At 43.1% G+C, this 16,778-nt stretch overlaps 1 protein-coding gene across 1 annotated transcript in view; it reads left to right on the top strand.

Annotated features, from left to right (window-relative positions):
• Positions 1 to 952: 952 nt before the first annotated feature.
• LOC129585623 (uncharacterized) overlaps positions 953 to 16,778 on the top strand; it is a 16,691-nt gene continuing 865 nt past the window's right edge. Inside the window, exons 1-6 of the mRNA XM_055478374.1 lie at positions 953 to 1,426; positions 6,075 to 6,492; positions 6,616 to 6,707; positions 10,010 to 10,398; positions 15,806 to 16,086; positions 16,150 to 16,669. Coding sequence (XP_055334349.1) covers positions 1,071 to 1,426; positions 6,075 to 6,492; positions 6,616 to 6,707; positions 10,010 to 10,398; positions 15,806 to 16,086; positions 16,150 to 16,650 — 2,037 coding nt within the window. The 5' untranslated portion in view covers positions 953 to 1,070 and the 3' untranslated portion in view covers positions 16,651 to 16,669. The remainder of the gene's footprint in view (positions 1,427 to 6,074; positions 6,493 to 6,615; positions 6,708 to 10,009; positions 10,399 to 15,805; positions 16,087 to 16,149; positions 16,670 to 16,778) is intronic.

The raw sequence follows: 16,778 nt of genomic DNA, 5'->3' as shown, positions 1-16,778 counted from the left end.
ATAAACCAGTTACTAAGTTATTAAGAAGTACGGTGGTACAGTGTTGGTTCCTAGTGATGGAAAAACTAAGCTAAACTAAATTCGGTTAAACTAAAAACTTGGTTAAAAGAGTTAGCCGCCTAAATCGGCTTGGTTAAAACTTTTAGTCAACTAAATTTTCTTGGCTAAAACTTTTAGTGACTAAAAGTAGTTTGGTTAAAATTTTTAGTCGGTTAACCAAAGTTAACGGAAACTAATAATTATAATTCTTATAATTAAAAGTTTTTGTTTCCATATGATTTTATTTTCATACGGTTTTATGTAAGTACCCAGATCACGATACTAATGTTGCCTACTCTAGTACTGTATCGGCATTTATGAACCATCCGTAAAACACAAGCTAGAGCTAAAGTCTGAAGTCAAGTCAATAAAGTCACAATTACAATTTTCGCAACATTTAACCCGTTAAAATTTAAATTACCCGTTAATGTTATGGTAATAAATTGCGACAGTAAAATAAAAAACAGGCCGTAACGACGGTGGTTGATTGTACTCGTAGCTGGTAATGGGGCCGGTTAGGCATAAAGTCACACTGTCAACCGCCCGCATACGCATACAGCCGCTTGCTGCTCCGTGCACTCTGCAGCTGCGAAAGACCCCTACGCCCGGGTTGAAATTATATACAGTTCCGTACTTGAGCGATATACGGTAATTTTGCCATACTGTAGTTTCATTGGGAAAAAAAACCAATAAATAAAATTGGTTAACCCCGGTTAACCTTCAAGTTTTGGTAGCTAAAATTGACACGGTTAAAAATTTTAGTCAACTAAAACTTCATGACTAATTTTTTTAGCTCACTATTGGTTCCCACTGATGGCTCAAAAGTTTTACGTGCTAAAAGTGCCGCACGCTGAGGGGTTGCCCAGTGCGCTCCCCCCTCCTTACCAGTAGTACCAACTATCCTATACCGTAGTTTCCAAAAAAAAATTTAAAGATCATTTCTTCTGTTTTTTTGAATCGTTCTAGGTTTTGCTGATTGGAGTTTTCAGGAGTTAGATTCTATATACTCCTTTGCCTACCGGTCAGGTGTAATGGCGAAACCTATCGTTCCCCGTTTTTACTCTGGCGCGCCGGTGGAGAGCTCTCGTGGCATTGGTCCGCATACGGATTCTGAAATCTTGCCTGCGGCGCCTGGCAGCTCTTATCTTAACGCTCTAGCTGACCCGGAGTCTAGCGAAAGCTATGGGTGGGTGCAGCAGTTTCCGCTGCGAGCGAGTTGCCTGCTACCGCAGTCAGCCGTTCCCATCCCGTTGAAGCCGCCGGAACCTGCAAAGCAGTTTTGCGACTCCTGTGTGGATGTTGTCCCGTTCGTTCTTCACGAACGCTTGTGGACGGAGGACAAACACCGGCCGTCCAAGTCATTGCTGGACATCAGCCAACTTCCAGTGTAAGTCTTTGCGCACTTCTTTTACAATATAACGTTCATAGCGTTTACCAACAGAAAGTAACAAATCAAAAACGGATATTAGCGTAGCTTAGCGTCAATATTCAACTGTTGTCCATGAAGCGCCACATTTATCCTGGAATGCATCTCAATCTTTTATTGATAAACCGTGTTCCAAAAGGAGTTTTATCAGAAACTCGTATTAATAATTTACTACTTTTTATTGAATTTCTAGCAATTCCAGTGGTAAAAATGTGCGTCGGCTTTGCGCTCAATTTTCTTTTCTGAATTCTATCGCATTTATTGTTTTGCCGTTTAGAAAACCTTCCGCTGTAGAAAAATTTCAACTGCATAATGTATTTTACTTTTGCTACGTTTTGTACAATTTCCAGAAATTTCTGCAGTGAAAATGTGCGCCGGCTTCGCGCAAAAATTCACTGGTTTTCTGAACTCTGTGCATGAAATAATGCTTTGTTTTTGTCTTTTGACTTCCGCTGTAGAAAAATTTCAGTTATTTCTGTTATTTTTTGTAGAATATCTAGCCATTTCTGCAGTGAACACGTTCACCTGGTTCGCGCAAAAATGCCCATTTATCACGTACGTAATTTTTGACTTGACACCTTGCTGTAACAACAATTTTGATTCAGTTCATATTTTATATAAAATTTTTTATGAGTTTTGCAGTAAGTTATTTTGCTATCTCTGGGGTTCTTGGTTTCTCAGTGCCCTCTCGGCCTCTCCTCAAGCGAAATTCGCCTATGATTATAAGCACATACGTGTGAAATCCCCTGTCAGCATCCCGACTTTATCCCATGGTATCAACTGTCAAGTGACTCTGTCAGAGTATTTGACATCAGTTTGCATATTTCGAAGGCTCGAGTTTAGTCTCAATCAATGATAGCTGAGGCGAAGGCTAGTTTAAGCCTTAAGGTTTGGATGATAGTTTTAACTTAAAATTACCATATCCGAACTTCGTCCCCGGTCTTTTCTAGCAGCTTAGGCCGGGGTAGCCTCAAGATGAACCCTCATTGCGCATGTGCTTTTATCGTATACTACACGTGCATATGTTTTGTACTGTACGTCGTAGTGTACGAGCTAAAGATGTTTTTAAAAATTAATACTTTTTACTCGTACAGTCGTACCGGCTGCCTGTATGCGATGTTACGATCGGTGTCCAGAATCATAACACTCCCTTGTTTTTCTGCAAGCAATGCTTGCCAAGCATTAATCATTATTTCATTTGTTGCGGCCAGTACTTCATAAAGTTACGAAACATCCTGGTCAAGTTTAGGACGGCAACGTATTTCCCTACTATGAAGCGCAAACAAGAAATTTTATAGTCAGAGCTTGCTTTGTAAAAGTTCAGTTACAAAATACAAAAGGAAATGTACAACACAATTTCTCCATGAGAAAACGCGTTTACTAGCAGTAAATTATTGCTCACACCAATACCATCAGGCGATCGTACCATCGTCTGAGCTGTGAGATATAAGTCCGGGCCGGAAGTCCAGGCATAGACGTTTGAACGGCTTCTTCGAACGCGGCTTCCCTTCCGTCGCCATAGAAACCAAACTCGAACCATCAGGGATATCGCGCCTAACGGCGGCCTACGGCAAACGCCCTGATAGATTACCCTAGAGAACAGGCAAAACGTTTACAGTGACTTTACACGGGAATACGGGATGTGGCACCCGTGTGTACGAATCAGTACGATGGCCTATCATAAATCGTACACCCGCGCACGCAACCTGGAGTGGCAGCTGCGCAGACCGAACGGAATGAAAATGCAAAATGCAGTAAGTAACAGTGCGCAGGACATCCCGCATTGATGCATCGGTCCGCTTGTGTTCGAGACTGCGAGACTATTCGGACCGGAAGCCTCCTGGCTGATCGGTAAATTGGGGAAGAAAATAGTGTGGGGCCAGGAGATACAGGCGAAATATGAGCAAAAATTCCTCGAACGATTAACAAAGAAATTCAACGTGGAAACACATCCATCTTCGGAACAGCACCCGATGCGATTAAATCAGCTTTAAATGTTCTTTGATCCAACCTTTTGTTTCCGCTGTACTTTATATCTGAATGTAAACACCGCGTCGTTTTTTTTTTAGACTTGTTTTGTATTCAATAACATATCGTCAAGTTGAGCTGCTAAAAGTAATTAAGCCAACTTTATTGTTAAAGCACAAAGCTGATTTCAGTATTTGTGATTATTGACCGATGCGTAGCGAATTCGAAGATCTACCGTGCATAACAAAAAAAAAAGTAAAATTAGCCCGTAAACAAGTAAAATTAGGCCGTCGGTCCGCGGTCGCGCCTCATCTTCAGCCTGTGTTTAAAATGCGGTGTTCTTTGACTCCGTACGTCGGATCAGCGTCGGTCACAGCTATCCGATGGAAAATGTGGAGAGGGCACCGTGGCCGTTACTACCCATGCCCTTTACGATTATCATGGTGTACTTTCAGCACGTTACTGCTACCCAATCAGTTATTTTTCTGTCAAATTCGTGTTGTTACATGGACGCGCATTAACGCATTGCTAAAAACGCGTCTGAATAATCTAACATGCAAGTTTGCTTTCAGGGGCATATTTTTTGTCACCGGTGCCGAATGTTTCAAAAATTTTACAAGTTTGTCGGCAAAGCCAATACTGAGTACGATGGTGCGAAAATTAGGAAAGGCTCAGTCAGGACTCAGGGCTACTGCTTATAGCTTATACCCAGTACCCATTGAACATTCTATGATGGAGACGCTTCGAAACTGTTGTCCAATCATGCGTTCCGGGTTATAGTGCGGAAGTGAACCGCAAAAATGTCCAACAGTCATTTTTGCCGTGTACGTCTATTAACACGATCGCCAAGGTGGCCGGGATCGTCAGATGAATGCCCAATAGAAAAAGGTTACCACAAGAAAATTGTGTGACCTTTCTGATACTGCTTCCGCCGTTAACACTATTTAATTAAACTCAAACATTTAGAAAATTAAGCAGAAGGAGGTCCTTGATTAAGCGTAAAGGAAGAGATTATGGTCCCTGATTACTTTAAAACTGCTTTGGCGTGAAAGACACGCTGTCGAAATGCAGGTGAGGCGTTAAGGAGAATTTGTACTGTGATAATAGATCGAAAATTAGATTTTCGAAATTCTGCAGTTGTAATAAGAAGGGTCGTATGTATTACTTGGCAAAAGTTGGATAACATAAGCTAGCACCAAAAAAAGTTATTCAAGTTTTTTGGTTGGCTCCCGGGATTGATTTGGCGGGCTGGTGATCTTTCTACCTGAGTGCCACCTATACATACAGCTATCGTGTCCGGTGTCCAAGAAGCCATTCGATACCTTGGCGGTCTGATCACTCGTTATGATCGTGTGCTGCTAATTACTGTAGTTGTTTGCACAATACAATACAAACGAAAAAAGACAAAAGTGGATAAGGCTTATGACAGTGGGGCGTATGATAGCTTATCCTGAGATGCGTGTATTTGTATTTGCTCATTGTCTGAATGGGATGTTATGTTAGGCTGCGCCTAATTGCTGCAATAAAAGCCGCGATCAGTAATCACACTTTTTAGTGAGCGCGCGCTTCTGCACAGCGCCGATCGGTGGTCAAAACCGGTGTGGTGGCACTGCAGGCGCAAAAGAGGCAAAGTCGGTAATATCACATAACAAAAGAAGGTTCTTCGCCAGGTTGTGAACAATTTTGCAAAAATGAGTTCTAAACTCAATAACAATTCGCAGCGATTTCAGAAAATTTTGAAATTTGATCAGATTACAGAAAAATAATTTTGAAAAAGAATTGTGAAGCGTTTTTGTGGAAAATGTTTATGTACACTTTAGGAAATAAAATAAAGTAACTTTGGGTGTAAAATAGTTTATTTGTTTCAGTACCGGGTGCCCGCGGGTGGGTTTTTTTGAAAAATCGCTCCACAATACTTTAGTCATAGTGTCGGAACACATTGCTGTTCTTGAATAAAAAATTTTAAAAATCTGCTTGAATTGTTATTGCGTCCGCAAAATAACAACCTTAGATCAATAACTTTTACACTTTGAAATAACCAAACCGAGTTCATACTTCAAATATATGTAGTGAAAATAATTATCATAGTGTTTGGTCAGATGTGTAGTTACAATGGACTTCATAAATGTGGTTGCACTTAAAGCCGATAGCGCTATGAATACGGGTGGCTGTGTGTAACCACATTTATGAAGTCCACTGTATGATGCAGCTCAAGCGCACGCATTGCGCCAGCGAGAACAGTCAAAAGAGGTCGAAATCATTAGAATCTCTACTTAAACTGTCTGAGCGTAGAAACGTTTTTGGGGGCAACATTTTACAGGGTTTACGACAAGATGTGTTTGGTAAGACAGAATCACAGATCGACAAAACCCTCCGCTTGTGGAAGCACCGAAAAGTACAAGAAAATTCGGCCGGACAAAATTACGATGGTCGTTGTTTAGAGCAGCGGAGGTTTTTTAGTTACAGCCATCCATAACATATATATGCTACGTAACATCCATTTGTAAACTTATTATTTTTAACCGAACATGTAAAACTGCGAAACTGAGCGCAATCAACTAGAAAATATTTGCACTTTTCTAGTTTGTTATGGTATCTTTAACAACAGTATGCAGTAATGGTTAAATTAATTTCCTTACAGATGCAGGGGTCGATCTCACGAAAATTTTGGAACGGAGCTGAAAGACGTCCAAAATTTTGACATTGGATGTGCTGAAGTCGGCCTGTTTCCGTCCGTGCCATCGTACAAGGACTTTCTGGTGCCACGCAAAAGAATCGGGGATGTACATAAACTCAGTCAGCGCGCCAGGGTACGGTGTGGAATAGTGAAGCCCGCCAGCTTGATTAATTCCACTGTAAATTGGTGCTTTTCTGGAGGAACCCTGACATACCTACCCACCTCCGACAACAGCGGAATTATCGTGGGAGCAGTTGGTTTCCGCCGCGCAGTAAGAATCCCTATCCAGATTACGTCGGAGCGGATTGAATTGCGCATTGCTACAGCCGATCAAACTCTGAAGACCACACCAGGGTCACTGATCTACCAGATTACTTCGCAGGTACATCAGAACATTTTATTGCAAAGTAGTCGGCAAAGGACTACGCTGGTTTGAATTTCAATTGGCATATCTATCAATTCTCATATATACTGTATTAAGCGCTTGAATTTTTGTCTCGCCTAGGAATATTCTGGCGCCGGCGCACTTATTGGTGTACGCTGTGGGGACTCGTGTTTTCTGATTCCGGACACAACGTTTACGAATTCCGAGAGCAAGTAAGCCTTACTCTAATGCTAAATATTTCGACTCGGCCCTGCTGCGCGGGCCCGTTACTTCTAATTTTTTTAGCCTCCAGAGTTTTCGGTTTTGAAAATATCTAGAATCTAGAATGCCTAAATATGTTATTGTCGAAAGTGTCTGTATGTTTAAATATCTAAAAGCCGGCCCCGCGGCCCGTTACCGTATTCCCCCACGTAGCGGCTCTGTGACACTGGTAGTAGAAGTGCACTTTATGTGCACCACATCATCATTGCGCAATAAAATTTGTGAACCTGCAGATTCTATACATACGTAGCCTGGCTATGGCAGTACTTTAGCGGCAACGTACGCGTGCGGTGGCCCATGCCGCACGCGGCTGGCTTCCAGATCTTTAAAAATTTGTAACTTCGTTAATTTTCGCAGTAAATTTCTGTACACAGGCTTGCAAAATACAGAATAATACATACTATTAGGCAAACCAATGCTGCTAAAGTACTGCCATAGCCAGGCTACGTATAGAATCTGCAGGTTCACAAATTTTATTGCGCAATGATGATGTGCTCATTGTGCTGCACATAAACAGCACTCGTAGTAGTTTGCTGGTGGCAGCTTGGGCATTCACTAACCTACGTTCCTCTGTGATACTGGTGGTAGTTTGGAAATCCACTTACCTGCGTGGCTCTGTAATACTGGTGGTAGCTTTGGTATTCACTAAAATACGCCCCTGTGTGATACTGGTGGCAGTTTCCAAACTCACTAACGTTAACTACGTCACTCTGTGCTACTAGTGGCAGTTGGAAACTTTCTAACCTATGTTGATCTGTGCCAGATTTAAATACATTTAAAAAATTAGAAACCCAGATAGCTAAAAGGTCACAAAGATCGATTAAAAAGACAGAAAACTCTTGAAGAAACAGTTATATTATTTGAAATTTTTTATCAGGCTTTCTGAGCCTTGAGCTGTTTATTTTTTTCGTTTTAAATTTTTCTAATGTCTTTTTAGCTGGTTGGCTGCTGTTTTAGGAATTTTACATTTAAATTACATTTTTAAAATCTATTTTGTTACTGTGAATACAATGTACACTGTACAGACTGTTTATCAAATTTTTGTAATCTCTTTCATGTTATTCCTTACCTCAAACACAAGCGCGACCGATTTACATATATACTATTATTGCACAATTGCAATGTAAAGCTAAGGTAGCCGCTAATGCTTTTCCGTTGATTGCCGAAAAGAACCACGGTCAAAACCCCACATCTTCCGAAGCGACATGGTGGCAATGCACTACAAACCGGTTTATCTTTAGGAAATGGCTCTTCCCACTACCCTGGCACTTGCTTTGGCTATTCTCACCCCCTTTCACCACGTTTTGACTATTCGCATCACCTTTTTAAAAATACTTTTACACCGCCGTTAGCTATTGTCACCACCTTGTGACACCACCAGTGGCACCTTTTGTCTATTCCCACCTCCTTATATTCTGGCGACAGCAAATCACTGGGTCCTTATGGAAGGGTCAACAGCAAAAAAAATTGGTTACGACCGTGGCGTCTTAGCCTCTACTTTCGCGATCGAAGTAGGGTAATCAAGTACCGGAATACAAAGGAAGCAAAATTCAGTAATAAGAAGATGCGAGAACATTTGGTGAACAGCTGCAACACGGAGAAAATGCGGCTGAACACGCTTCTGGCCAGCGGTGGACCCAATCGTAAAGGGAAAGCGCCACTGACGGCGATGCTGTGATACTTTGTAAACAAAGTTTTTTTATTGTTCGAAAAATGCAATTAAGAGCTGAGAAAAGCCAAAAGAAGTGTACGAAGGTGGCGGCAACAGCCAAAAGGTGGTGTTAGAAGTCATTTTTTAAAGGTAGTGCAAATAGCCTAAAGGTGTGCAAGGGTGGTGCGAGGTGGTGGGAATAGCCGCACCCTTATCTTTAGCCGAAGTTGTATCCATCTGTTGTGTATTTATAGCCAGTGGTCAAATGGCAGTCTGATTTTATGACTACTGACTCACAGTTCGCTGAATATTTTATTTATTCGGCATTAGCCAGTATACAGGTCCGATAAGGCTGCTCAGATTTAGCTACTTAAAAGGATCGCTGTAACCACTTGCAAACCGTTCAGTTTTTTGGCGGAGCAATCTCGGTGGTAATTTAAATAAAATACAAGGGAGTTTTTGTAAGTACTTAATAGTTATTACTTTTATTATAAAAAACGGAATAAAAAATACCGCCTTCGAATTGCAAAGTACAGATCGGGGCGAAAAACACGACGTAATTGGCACTCATTAGCACTGGTTAGTGTCATCAAGTGATCTTAGGACGTGCGTTAAGTGTAACTGGATTAAGTAACTATTGGTGGAGGTCAATTACATTTGGGTAAGCGTTGCGCGTCGGGTAACGGGAAAACGCGTAAAAAATGTGACGTAGCAGCGCGTAACCAAGCAAACATTCTGATTCGCTGTCACAAAATCTGGGATGGGTTTTCAGCTTACTTGTCCGCGTAAGCGTTGCGCTTCGACGTCGAAGCGCAACCATTACCCAAACTACGAGTAACTCGTAAATCTCCTGCACAGATCTACAAAATTTTTGTGTGTTTGGACCAAAAGTAAATCCAACGACCGAGAGTCATAATCCAAAACTCATAATTAACTTTTTTGACGTAATACCACATTTACTACATTACAGCATTAAAAATGAGTTTTTCAGTTCCACTTCGGTGTTCAATTTCTTTCTTCGCACGGAAGCGTACTCGACTCACGATTGGACGATTGACGATTCTCGCCCGGATGGCGCCCTGTGGCGGTTGGGAGCCGTGCGCCTAAGGCGCGCCGGGAAGTCATCGTAGGCCCATAACAACAAGTGCTTATCCCGGCACTTTTTAAACAGCGCGCTTTCGCAAACTATGATGTTTGTTAATTGGGCAGGTACATGAAAATTTACAGAAAACTATCCTCTTCAAACGAGAAAAAAACGTGTGATAAAAATATTTACAATATTCTTAAATTAAGCGACAGTGCTATTACCACGGTATCACACCACCGCTCATATGACAGCACACGAACAGAAACAGAGCGAATGCGTAGTTCTCCTGTTGGCGCACCGTAAAATCCCTGTATGTTAGTGACGTCAAAATGACACACTGCCAGTCTGCATTCTCGGCGAGAATCACGAATTGTTTTTCTGCTGAGTCATGGCTAATTTTTTACGCGTCTCTCCATTACCCGACGCGCAACAGTTACCCAAATGTAATTGACCTCTACCATTATTAAATTGCAGTTTACCAGAAAAGTTGTATTACAATAATTGAAAATCTGCAGGATAGAACTAAGGATTAAGCGCGCCCGTGGCGTATTCTCTCATATGCGGCTGAGCCCTTACCAACGGGGCGAAGTGTTGACGAGCGCGCAAGACGGCAGCGTGTGCCTGTGGAATGTCAACAGCCCTGTTGATGTTCCGATCTGCGAAATCACCAGGTCCACGCCGGGCTCCGCTGTGATATCCCCTCTGCGACACGGCTGGCATGGTTGCTACTTCGGTAGCGGCGGCAGACAAGCGGTAGTCCTAACTCATCGCTGCGTACAGTTGTGGGATATTAGGGCGCGCGGTTATGCTTCGATCGGCGTCCTTGCACGAAGTGACTGCTACGGGGATCCGCTGACTGCTACGCATCTGGAGAACGACATTGTAGCCGGGCGGACATTTCCTGGTAAGCGAAAGCACTGGTGCGCGCATTTCGATGAATGCGGGAAGGCTGATTTAAGAAAGCCCTGGTTGGGCAGATCGTTGCTGACCGCTTGTGTCATAGATATTTTAAAATTCAAAAACCATGTGCTTATTGCTTAATTCCTGCTGAGTTATTTTGAAAAATATTCTGCACAACTTTGAGCTCCGCTTCATAGAAGCGGACTAGAAGCAGAACAGACTTGTCTGTTCTCATTATTTTAAAGTAACTAAACGAAGCTTTTCCGAAAAAAAAGTTTTCCGAAATTAGGTAGCTGTACAATTTTCAATGTTCTTGTAAGTACAAAGTAGCCGCGACAACGAGCAGTGGCGATTTTTTACCGAAAATATAGAATTAATTAATAATAAGTAAGTAAGAGCAGGTTGAACAGGCCACAAAAACAGGCCATAATAACGGCCGTAAAAATAGCATGTTTGCACGTGTTGGTTCTTATGCTAGTGATACCGAAAAATTGTTTACCCCCGATAACTGCCCCTTAACATCGGGGTGCGTGAGTGGGCGTTCGCCCCCAGTGAGTTGTAATTCTTTGGTCACATTTGTGCTTTTCATCACGTATCATAATTTCTTGCCTTACTGTCCTGTCATCCCTCATCTTTTGGTTAAATAGTTACAGGGTGCACACGCCAAGTGTCACCAAAATTTTGCTGATTTATTAAAAATTTCCGGCACACTCTAGAATTTTTATTTAATTTTACCATAATCACAATTTCTCTTCTGCATCATCAAAATCTAAGAATGCCAATAAGTAAGCGTTTTTTGACAAGTTACGCCAGAAAACTCGAACGCCACCTGCTTCGCAGTACCTCCCGACCCGTCTACCGTGGTCGCCTTCCTTGCGCCCAAAATTCGTTTAAAAAACGAGGTCATCCGTTAGCTAATCGGTAACGGTAACATGGCAAAACCTTTTAGCATTCAATACTGTCTCGGGACGTATATCACCCGATTCTCTCCGAACCCTCGGGAGGTCACAGCTGCGACTTGGAAATAAGCACCGCCAAAATGGGGGTGGACACCCTTCTAGCGATCCCCACACAAAAGAGATGTCATCCCTACTCATCTTTGACATACATAATATGATTAGGGACATATGTGGCATCAGTTTAATGTTTGCTATCGAGCAGGTAAAAGCGGCTCATTCCGTTCCAGCGAATCCCCATTGGGCACATAAATTTGTATGGCGAACGCTTTGTTGATTTTTTCTTCTGCTCGTTGGTGGTTAACAGTAAACCAGGAATGCGATATATATCCTTGTTTACTTTAGAATCGTTTAGAATGATCCCCTCCGCATAATTTTTAACGATCATCCGAACACCTAAAGGTTCCATGTATTTACAAAAAAATCTTCGCCGCTCGTACCGTATAGCATTGTAAAAGCCTGACAATCTCCAACAAAAATTTTTTATAAATGAAGTAATGGTTCCACTGCGTTGGCTCACTTTTCCAGCGCTTACCTAATGTGTTCTGAGCTTGTTTAAACTATTTTCGAGAGTAGAAAGTGTTTTCCTGGTTTTCGGATAAGGTGAGTATAATGACCAGAAATGCGCCACCAGGGATCTCACTTCGGTCCTTGTTTCTGACGCCAGTTTCAGAGCCAGCGGTCAGCTAATAATTTCAGTGAACGCAGAATTAAATTCTGTACTAGAAACAAACAATTCAACTGGAGTAAGTGAACTTTTTCTAATTTTTAAAAATGAATTTAAGTGATGGTGACAACTTGGCGTGTGCACCCTGTACTTAGGTCATAAAGGACTTTCACAACTATCCGGGAAACGACCGACTCGCTTAGCTTCCAGCAGTTTTGGTTTTACAGTTGCTTAAGCTGCCCGCGTTGCAGTATGACTGCTTTGTGCTCTGGAGTCTTGATTTGAAAATTTTTTTGAAAACTTGCCCACGTTTTCGGGCGCGGTTGTATATCACTGTCATACCACCGTTTGCAGTCCACGTTCACGTTTTCTTGTGTACCCGTATCACAATTTATGAAGCTTGAACATCGATAAATATTCTTAAAAACCCAAAAGCAACACAGCAAAGTGGACCGGGTGCAGTGGAAAAGAACGGATCTTCCACGCATTTTACGTAGTTTATTCTACATAGTTCAACAAATGTTAGTTTTCAACAAATAATGCAGAGGAGCGAAAAAAACAACTCACAAGCAAGTCGTACGATCAGCAGTAGGGAAAAAATAATAGAGAAATCGAAGTGGAGTTGTTTGCTGCTGTAAAGGGCAGATTTTACAGTAAACGTTATCTTCGGTGGATAGCATTTTCTCTTTCGTTTCATTTAGTCAAATCAAGTTATTAGAAGCAGGAAATACTGTATGTTCGTTTTGCCTTCAAGCCAGTCCTCCTAAGCGAAAATTGAAACTTTTGTTCGAAAACTACGGCCACTCTTTTCTTGTAATGTGCGAGAAGCAATGCATTTCGTTGAAGTACTGTATCTTTAATTGGGTTATTTAAGCGGTTCTTTACATAAGTATACATTGGTGAAACAGAAAGTCACGCAGTAAATCACTTCAGTACGTAATAAGTGCGGGAACAGTTAACCTGTCTAATAATAAGTACAGGAATAGCTCTCACTGATTAAATGCATGATTGTGCATCGCCATAGGCAGTGGTATACCGGTTAAGGGGATCACTAGCAGTATAAAGCGGGTTTGGGAAAACGGGAATGGTCTGAAAACGATGGCAGATATGTGTTTTCACAACTCTGACTGAACGCAGAGAGGATTTAGCTACACAATGGTGTGGCGCGATCCTCTCTGGCCTGTGTCTAGACTGAGCTATTCATCAAAGAATGAGTCTATACGTTCATGTTTTCAAGAGCTAAGTAACGTTCGAGTGAACCATGACGACTACCCATGCTGGCGACAAGCGACCCTTCCGGCTAGTCGAGGAGGTATTGGCATACGTCGTGCGGAAGAATTATCACTCCCAGCCTTCTTGGTTTCGATTCGCTCCGCATTTGATTTGTTATCATCGATGCTTCCCCATCATCCGGCAGTGGACGCTTCAGAAGCAGTACAGCTGTGGAAAACTAGGGCTCGGCAATCGGAAATGCCAGAAGTTGCATTCCGGAAGCTGCAAAAAACGTGGTTCTTGCCGCTCTGTAATGTGTCAGTTTGGACTTCTGTAATGTGCCGCTCTGTAATGTGTCAGGTCTTAATGGACTTGTTTCGCCATGATCGGATTAACACAGCCCGCCTACTCGCACAGTCAAGACCGAAAGCCGGCATCTGGCTAAATGCGCTTCGCTCAGCCCACATCGGCAGCCTCCTCCACGACGATACGATGAAAATCTCAATTGGCCTGCGTCTTGGAGCGGATATCTGCGAGCTGCATAACTGCACCAAATGCCACAAACTGGTTGACAAGCTCGGGCACCACGGGCTGTCGTGAGCTATTCGGCTGGTAGACATGCGCGACACGGAGGTTTAAACAGTATCGTGTGTCGGGCTTGTGTTTCAGCTGGCATTCAAGCTAAGCTTGAACCACGCGGCACGTCCTCCACAACAGATCAACGCCCAGACGGTTGTACAACGTTTGCCTGGAAAAGAGGGATGTGCCTGGCCTGGGATGTGACATGCGTCGACACAATGGCCCTTTCCCATCTTCAGTCTACGTCGGTTACGGCAGGTGCTGCTGCTGTACAAGCAGAAGAAAAGAAGTCCAGACTGTATGCCTATCTGCAAGGGCGCTACATTTTTTCTCCGATCGCCTTTGAGACGTTGGGTCCATGGGGCCCGTCGGCTATCGCCATTGTGAAAGAGTGGGGCAAAAAACTGCAGCAGCATACGGGAGACGGGGAGAGCGTCGATCGCACGAATTTCTGCGTCAACGGCTATCGCTGGAAATTCAGCGCGGAAATGCAGCATCTATCCTTGGCACCATGGATGGAATGGATAGTTTAAACGAAGTTTTGCTGTTGTGAATAATGTAATGTGTTTATTTTTCTTCCACCTGATTTGTGCGTTGATTATTAATAAAGAGCTTTATTATTCATCAAACAGAGAAAAAACTTTGAAACTCAAAGTTGAATGAGAAAGTTTCTTTGTTTATGAAGTAATATACGAGTACATCGTTGGGCGTGTTTTCTTCTAGAAAGCTTATATGCCGAAACTCCAGTGTTGCACAACAGATAGCACTCCAAAAAACTCTTTTCGAAAAGTGTTTTTTTTGCGTTTCATTTGAAACATTTTGAAAATTTCTTTCACATGTTTCGGTATATAAGCTTTCCAGAAGAAAACACACACAACAGTGTACATTACATCATTAACAAAGAAACTTCCTCATTCAACTTTCGGTTTCAAAGTTTTTTCTTGTTGCATGAATAGTTCGGTCTAGACACAGGCCAGAGAGGATCGCGCCACAGCGTTGTGTAGCTAAATCCTCTCTGCGTTCAGTCAAAGCTGGAAAAACACATACCTGGCCATCGTTTTCGAACCATTCCCGTTTTCCCGAACCCGCTTTCTACTGCTAGTGATCCCCTTAAAAGATTTGGCCCGGTACATAGGACCAAATTCGAGTACAGTACATCCACGGGAACTTTCGCTGTCGCGCACTCCCAAACGCCCAACCGCTTTTTTGCATTGCTTTATGGTACTTTGTAGCCAAAAGAATTGTATACGTAGGTGTGAAATCCGTTTTCGCGCGCAACATCCGGTTGCGGAGTTATGAGGGTAACAAAATTCCAAAAAGTTTAAATGCATTCAGGTGTACCAAAAGTTTCGTTATGGACCGATCCCTTTCAAATTTTGCACGTAAATGCACATAACCATTGAGATCGTTCTTACACCGATCCACTGTTCTAGCATGTTTTTCAAATTTTAAAATGAATTTCAAAAATTTTTAAATTCATTTTAAAATTTGAAAAAAATCGTGGGAGTCTGGATCCATGTAAGAACGATCTGATCTACATGGTTACGTGCATTTACCGATTTACGTGCAAAATTCGAAAGGGATCGGTTCATAACGAGACTTTTGGTACACCTGAATGCATTCAAACTTTTTGGAATTTTGTTACCCTCATAACTCCGCAACCGGATGTTGCGCGCGAAAACGGATTTCACGCCTATAGGTTACCTATACATACAAATCAACCGGCTACACAATGTCAGAAAGCAACACAAAAAGGTGTCTGGAAGTGCGCGAAAGCGAATATTCCCGTCAATGTATATGAATTCAGTGCTATCTGCTATGTACCGGGCCAAATCCCTTATTACAGTCAGTGACTCAGTATGATTTCAATGCTTTTGTGTAACTAGTACTGCAAAACTGTTACTTTTTTAGAATAGCTGTGACTGTTTTATACAGCTCGTCTGATTTTATTACGACATTAGTATGTACGAGATGATGTACGAGATGATGTATTATAGACTCCCGCAGCTTCTACCACCTTATTGCTTCCACAAGAGAAATCTGCATAGTGGATCAGAGGCACATGAAGCGCGCAGTCCTGCGCCATCCCTCGCCGGTACCCAGCCACACCCTGTTCCTGGATTTAATAGTCCAGGCCACCGCGAGCAGCGACGTCGTCCTGACCGCTTCGCAAATGGGGCAGGCATGTGCCGGTTACGAACTGACGCCGTCTCAACGAGTTACTGGTCCACTGGCACTGGCATCACTGCCCTTCTGCATTACTCCGCCACGCAATGCGGTATGCCTTTGATTAGCTACACCGTTCGCCGAAGGTGGTTCACAGATGTCGTTTGTCTTGCAGGTCGGGCTCCTTAGTGCGGCATGCGATGAGGCCAAGACTGCCGCGGCCGCCATGCGTCTCAAGAGGCCGCTCACCGGGATGACCGGGATTCCGCACGGCAATGGCGACGGTTTCAGTGTCGTGATGCAGACGGCATTGGGTGATATCTTTGTTCAGTCGTACCGGAATTCGACGCTGGACAAGCAAGCCGATTCGGTGGCCGATGCATCGGTCACTTACGGCTCCAAGGCGTGGCCCGAGCAGCGCCAGCCGAGTGCAGCGGCCCGCCGAAAAATTCACTCCTGGCAGCAAAATCCAGATATCATTGTACGGAAAACGGCGAAGGACAAGCTGCTGCTCCGGTGCTATCCTTCTGCACCGGATGTGGCTGGTGGTGCGGGCGGCGATGACGCGTGGATGCTGCCGCGATCAAGGGGACTTCTCCATCTAAGTTCGCGACCACCGGCGGGTCCTGTGCTAATGGATACGGGCGACGAGCAATCCGACGGTGCGGACGACTAGAGTTTAGATGGGGAAACAGGTTCGTGCCGTTCACAGTGCACCCCTGCGCTATCTTTGTAATGACTGTTTTCACTCTATCCTAACCGTGAGCAAGTGTATTTTTACAACCTTTCTTAAGCAATTTTTAC

This window comes from Paramacrobiotus metropolitanus, unplaced genomic scaffold, assembly GCF_019649055.1.
Source record: "Paramacrobiotus metropolitanus isolate TYO unplaced genomic scaffold, Prichtersi_v1.0 Parri_scaffold0000017, whole genome shotgun sequence".
In the NCBI taxonomy this organism is placed as follows: domain Eukaryota; kingdom Metazoa; phylum Tardigrada; class Eutardigrada; order Parachela; family Macrobiotidae; genus Paramacrobiotus; species Paramacrobiotus metropolitanus.
The sequence above is the reverse complement of the archived record's forward strand: the minus strand, read 5'-3'. Positions and strand labels throughout refer to the sequence as shown.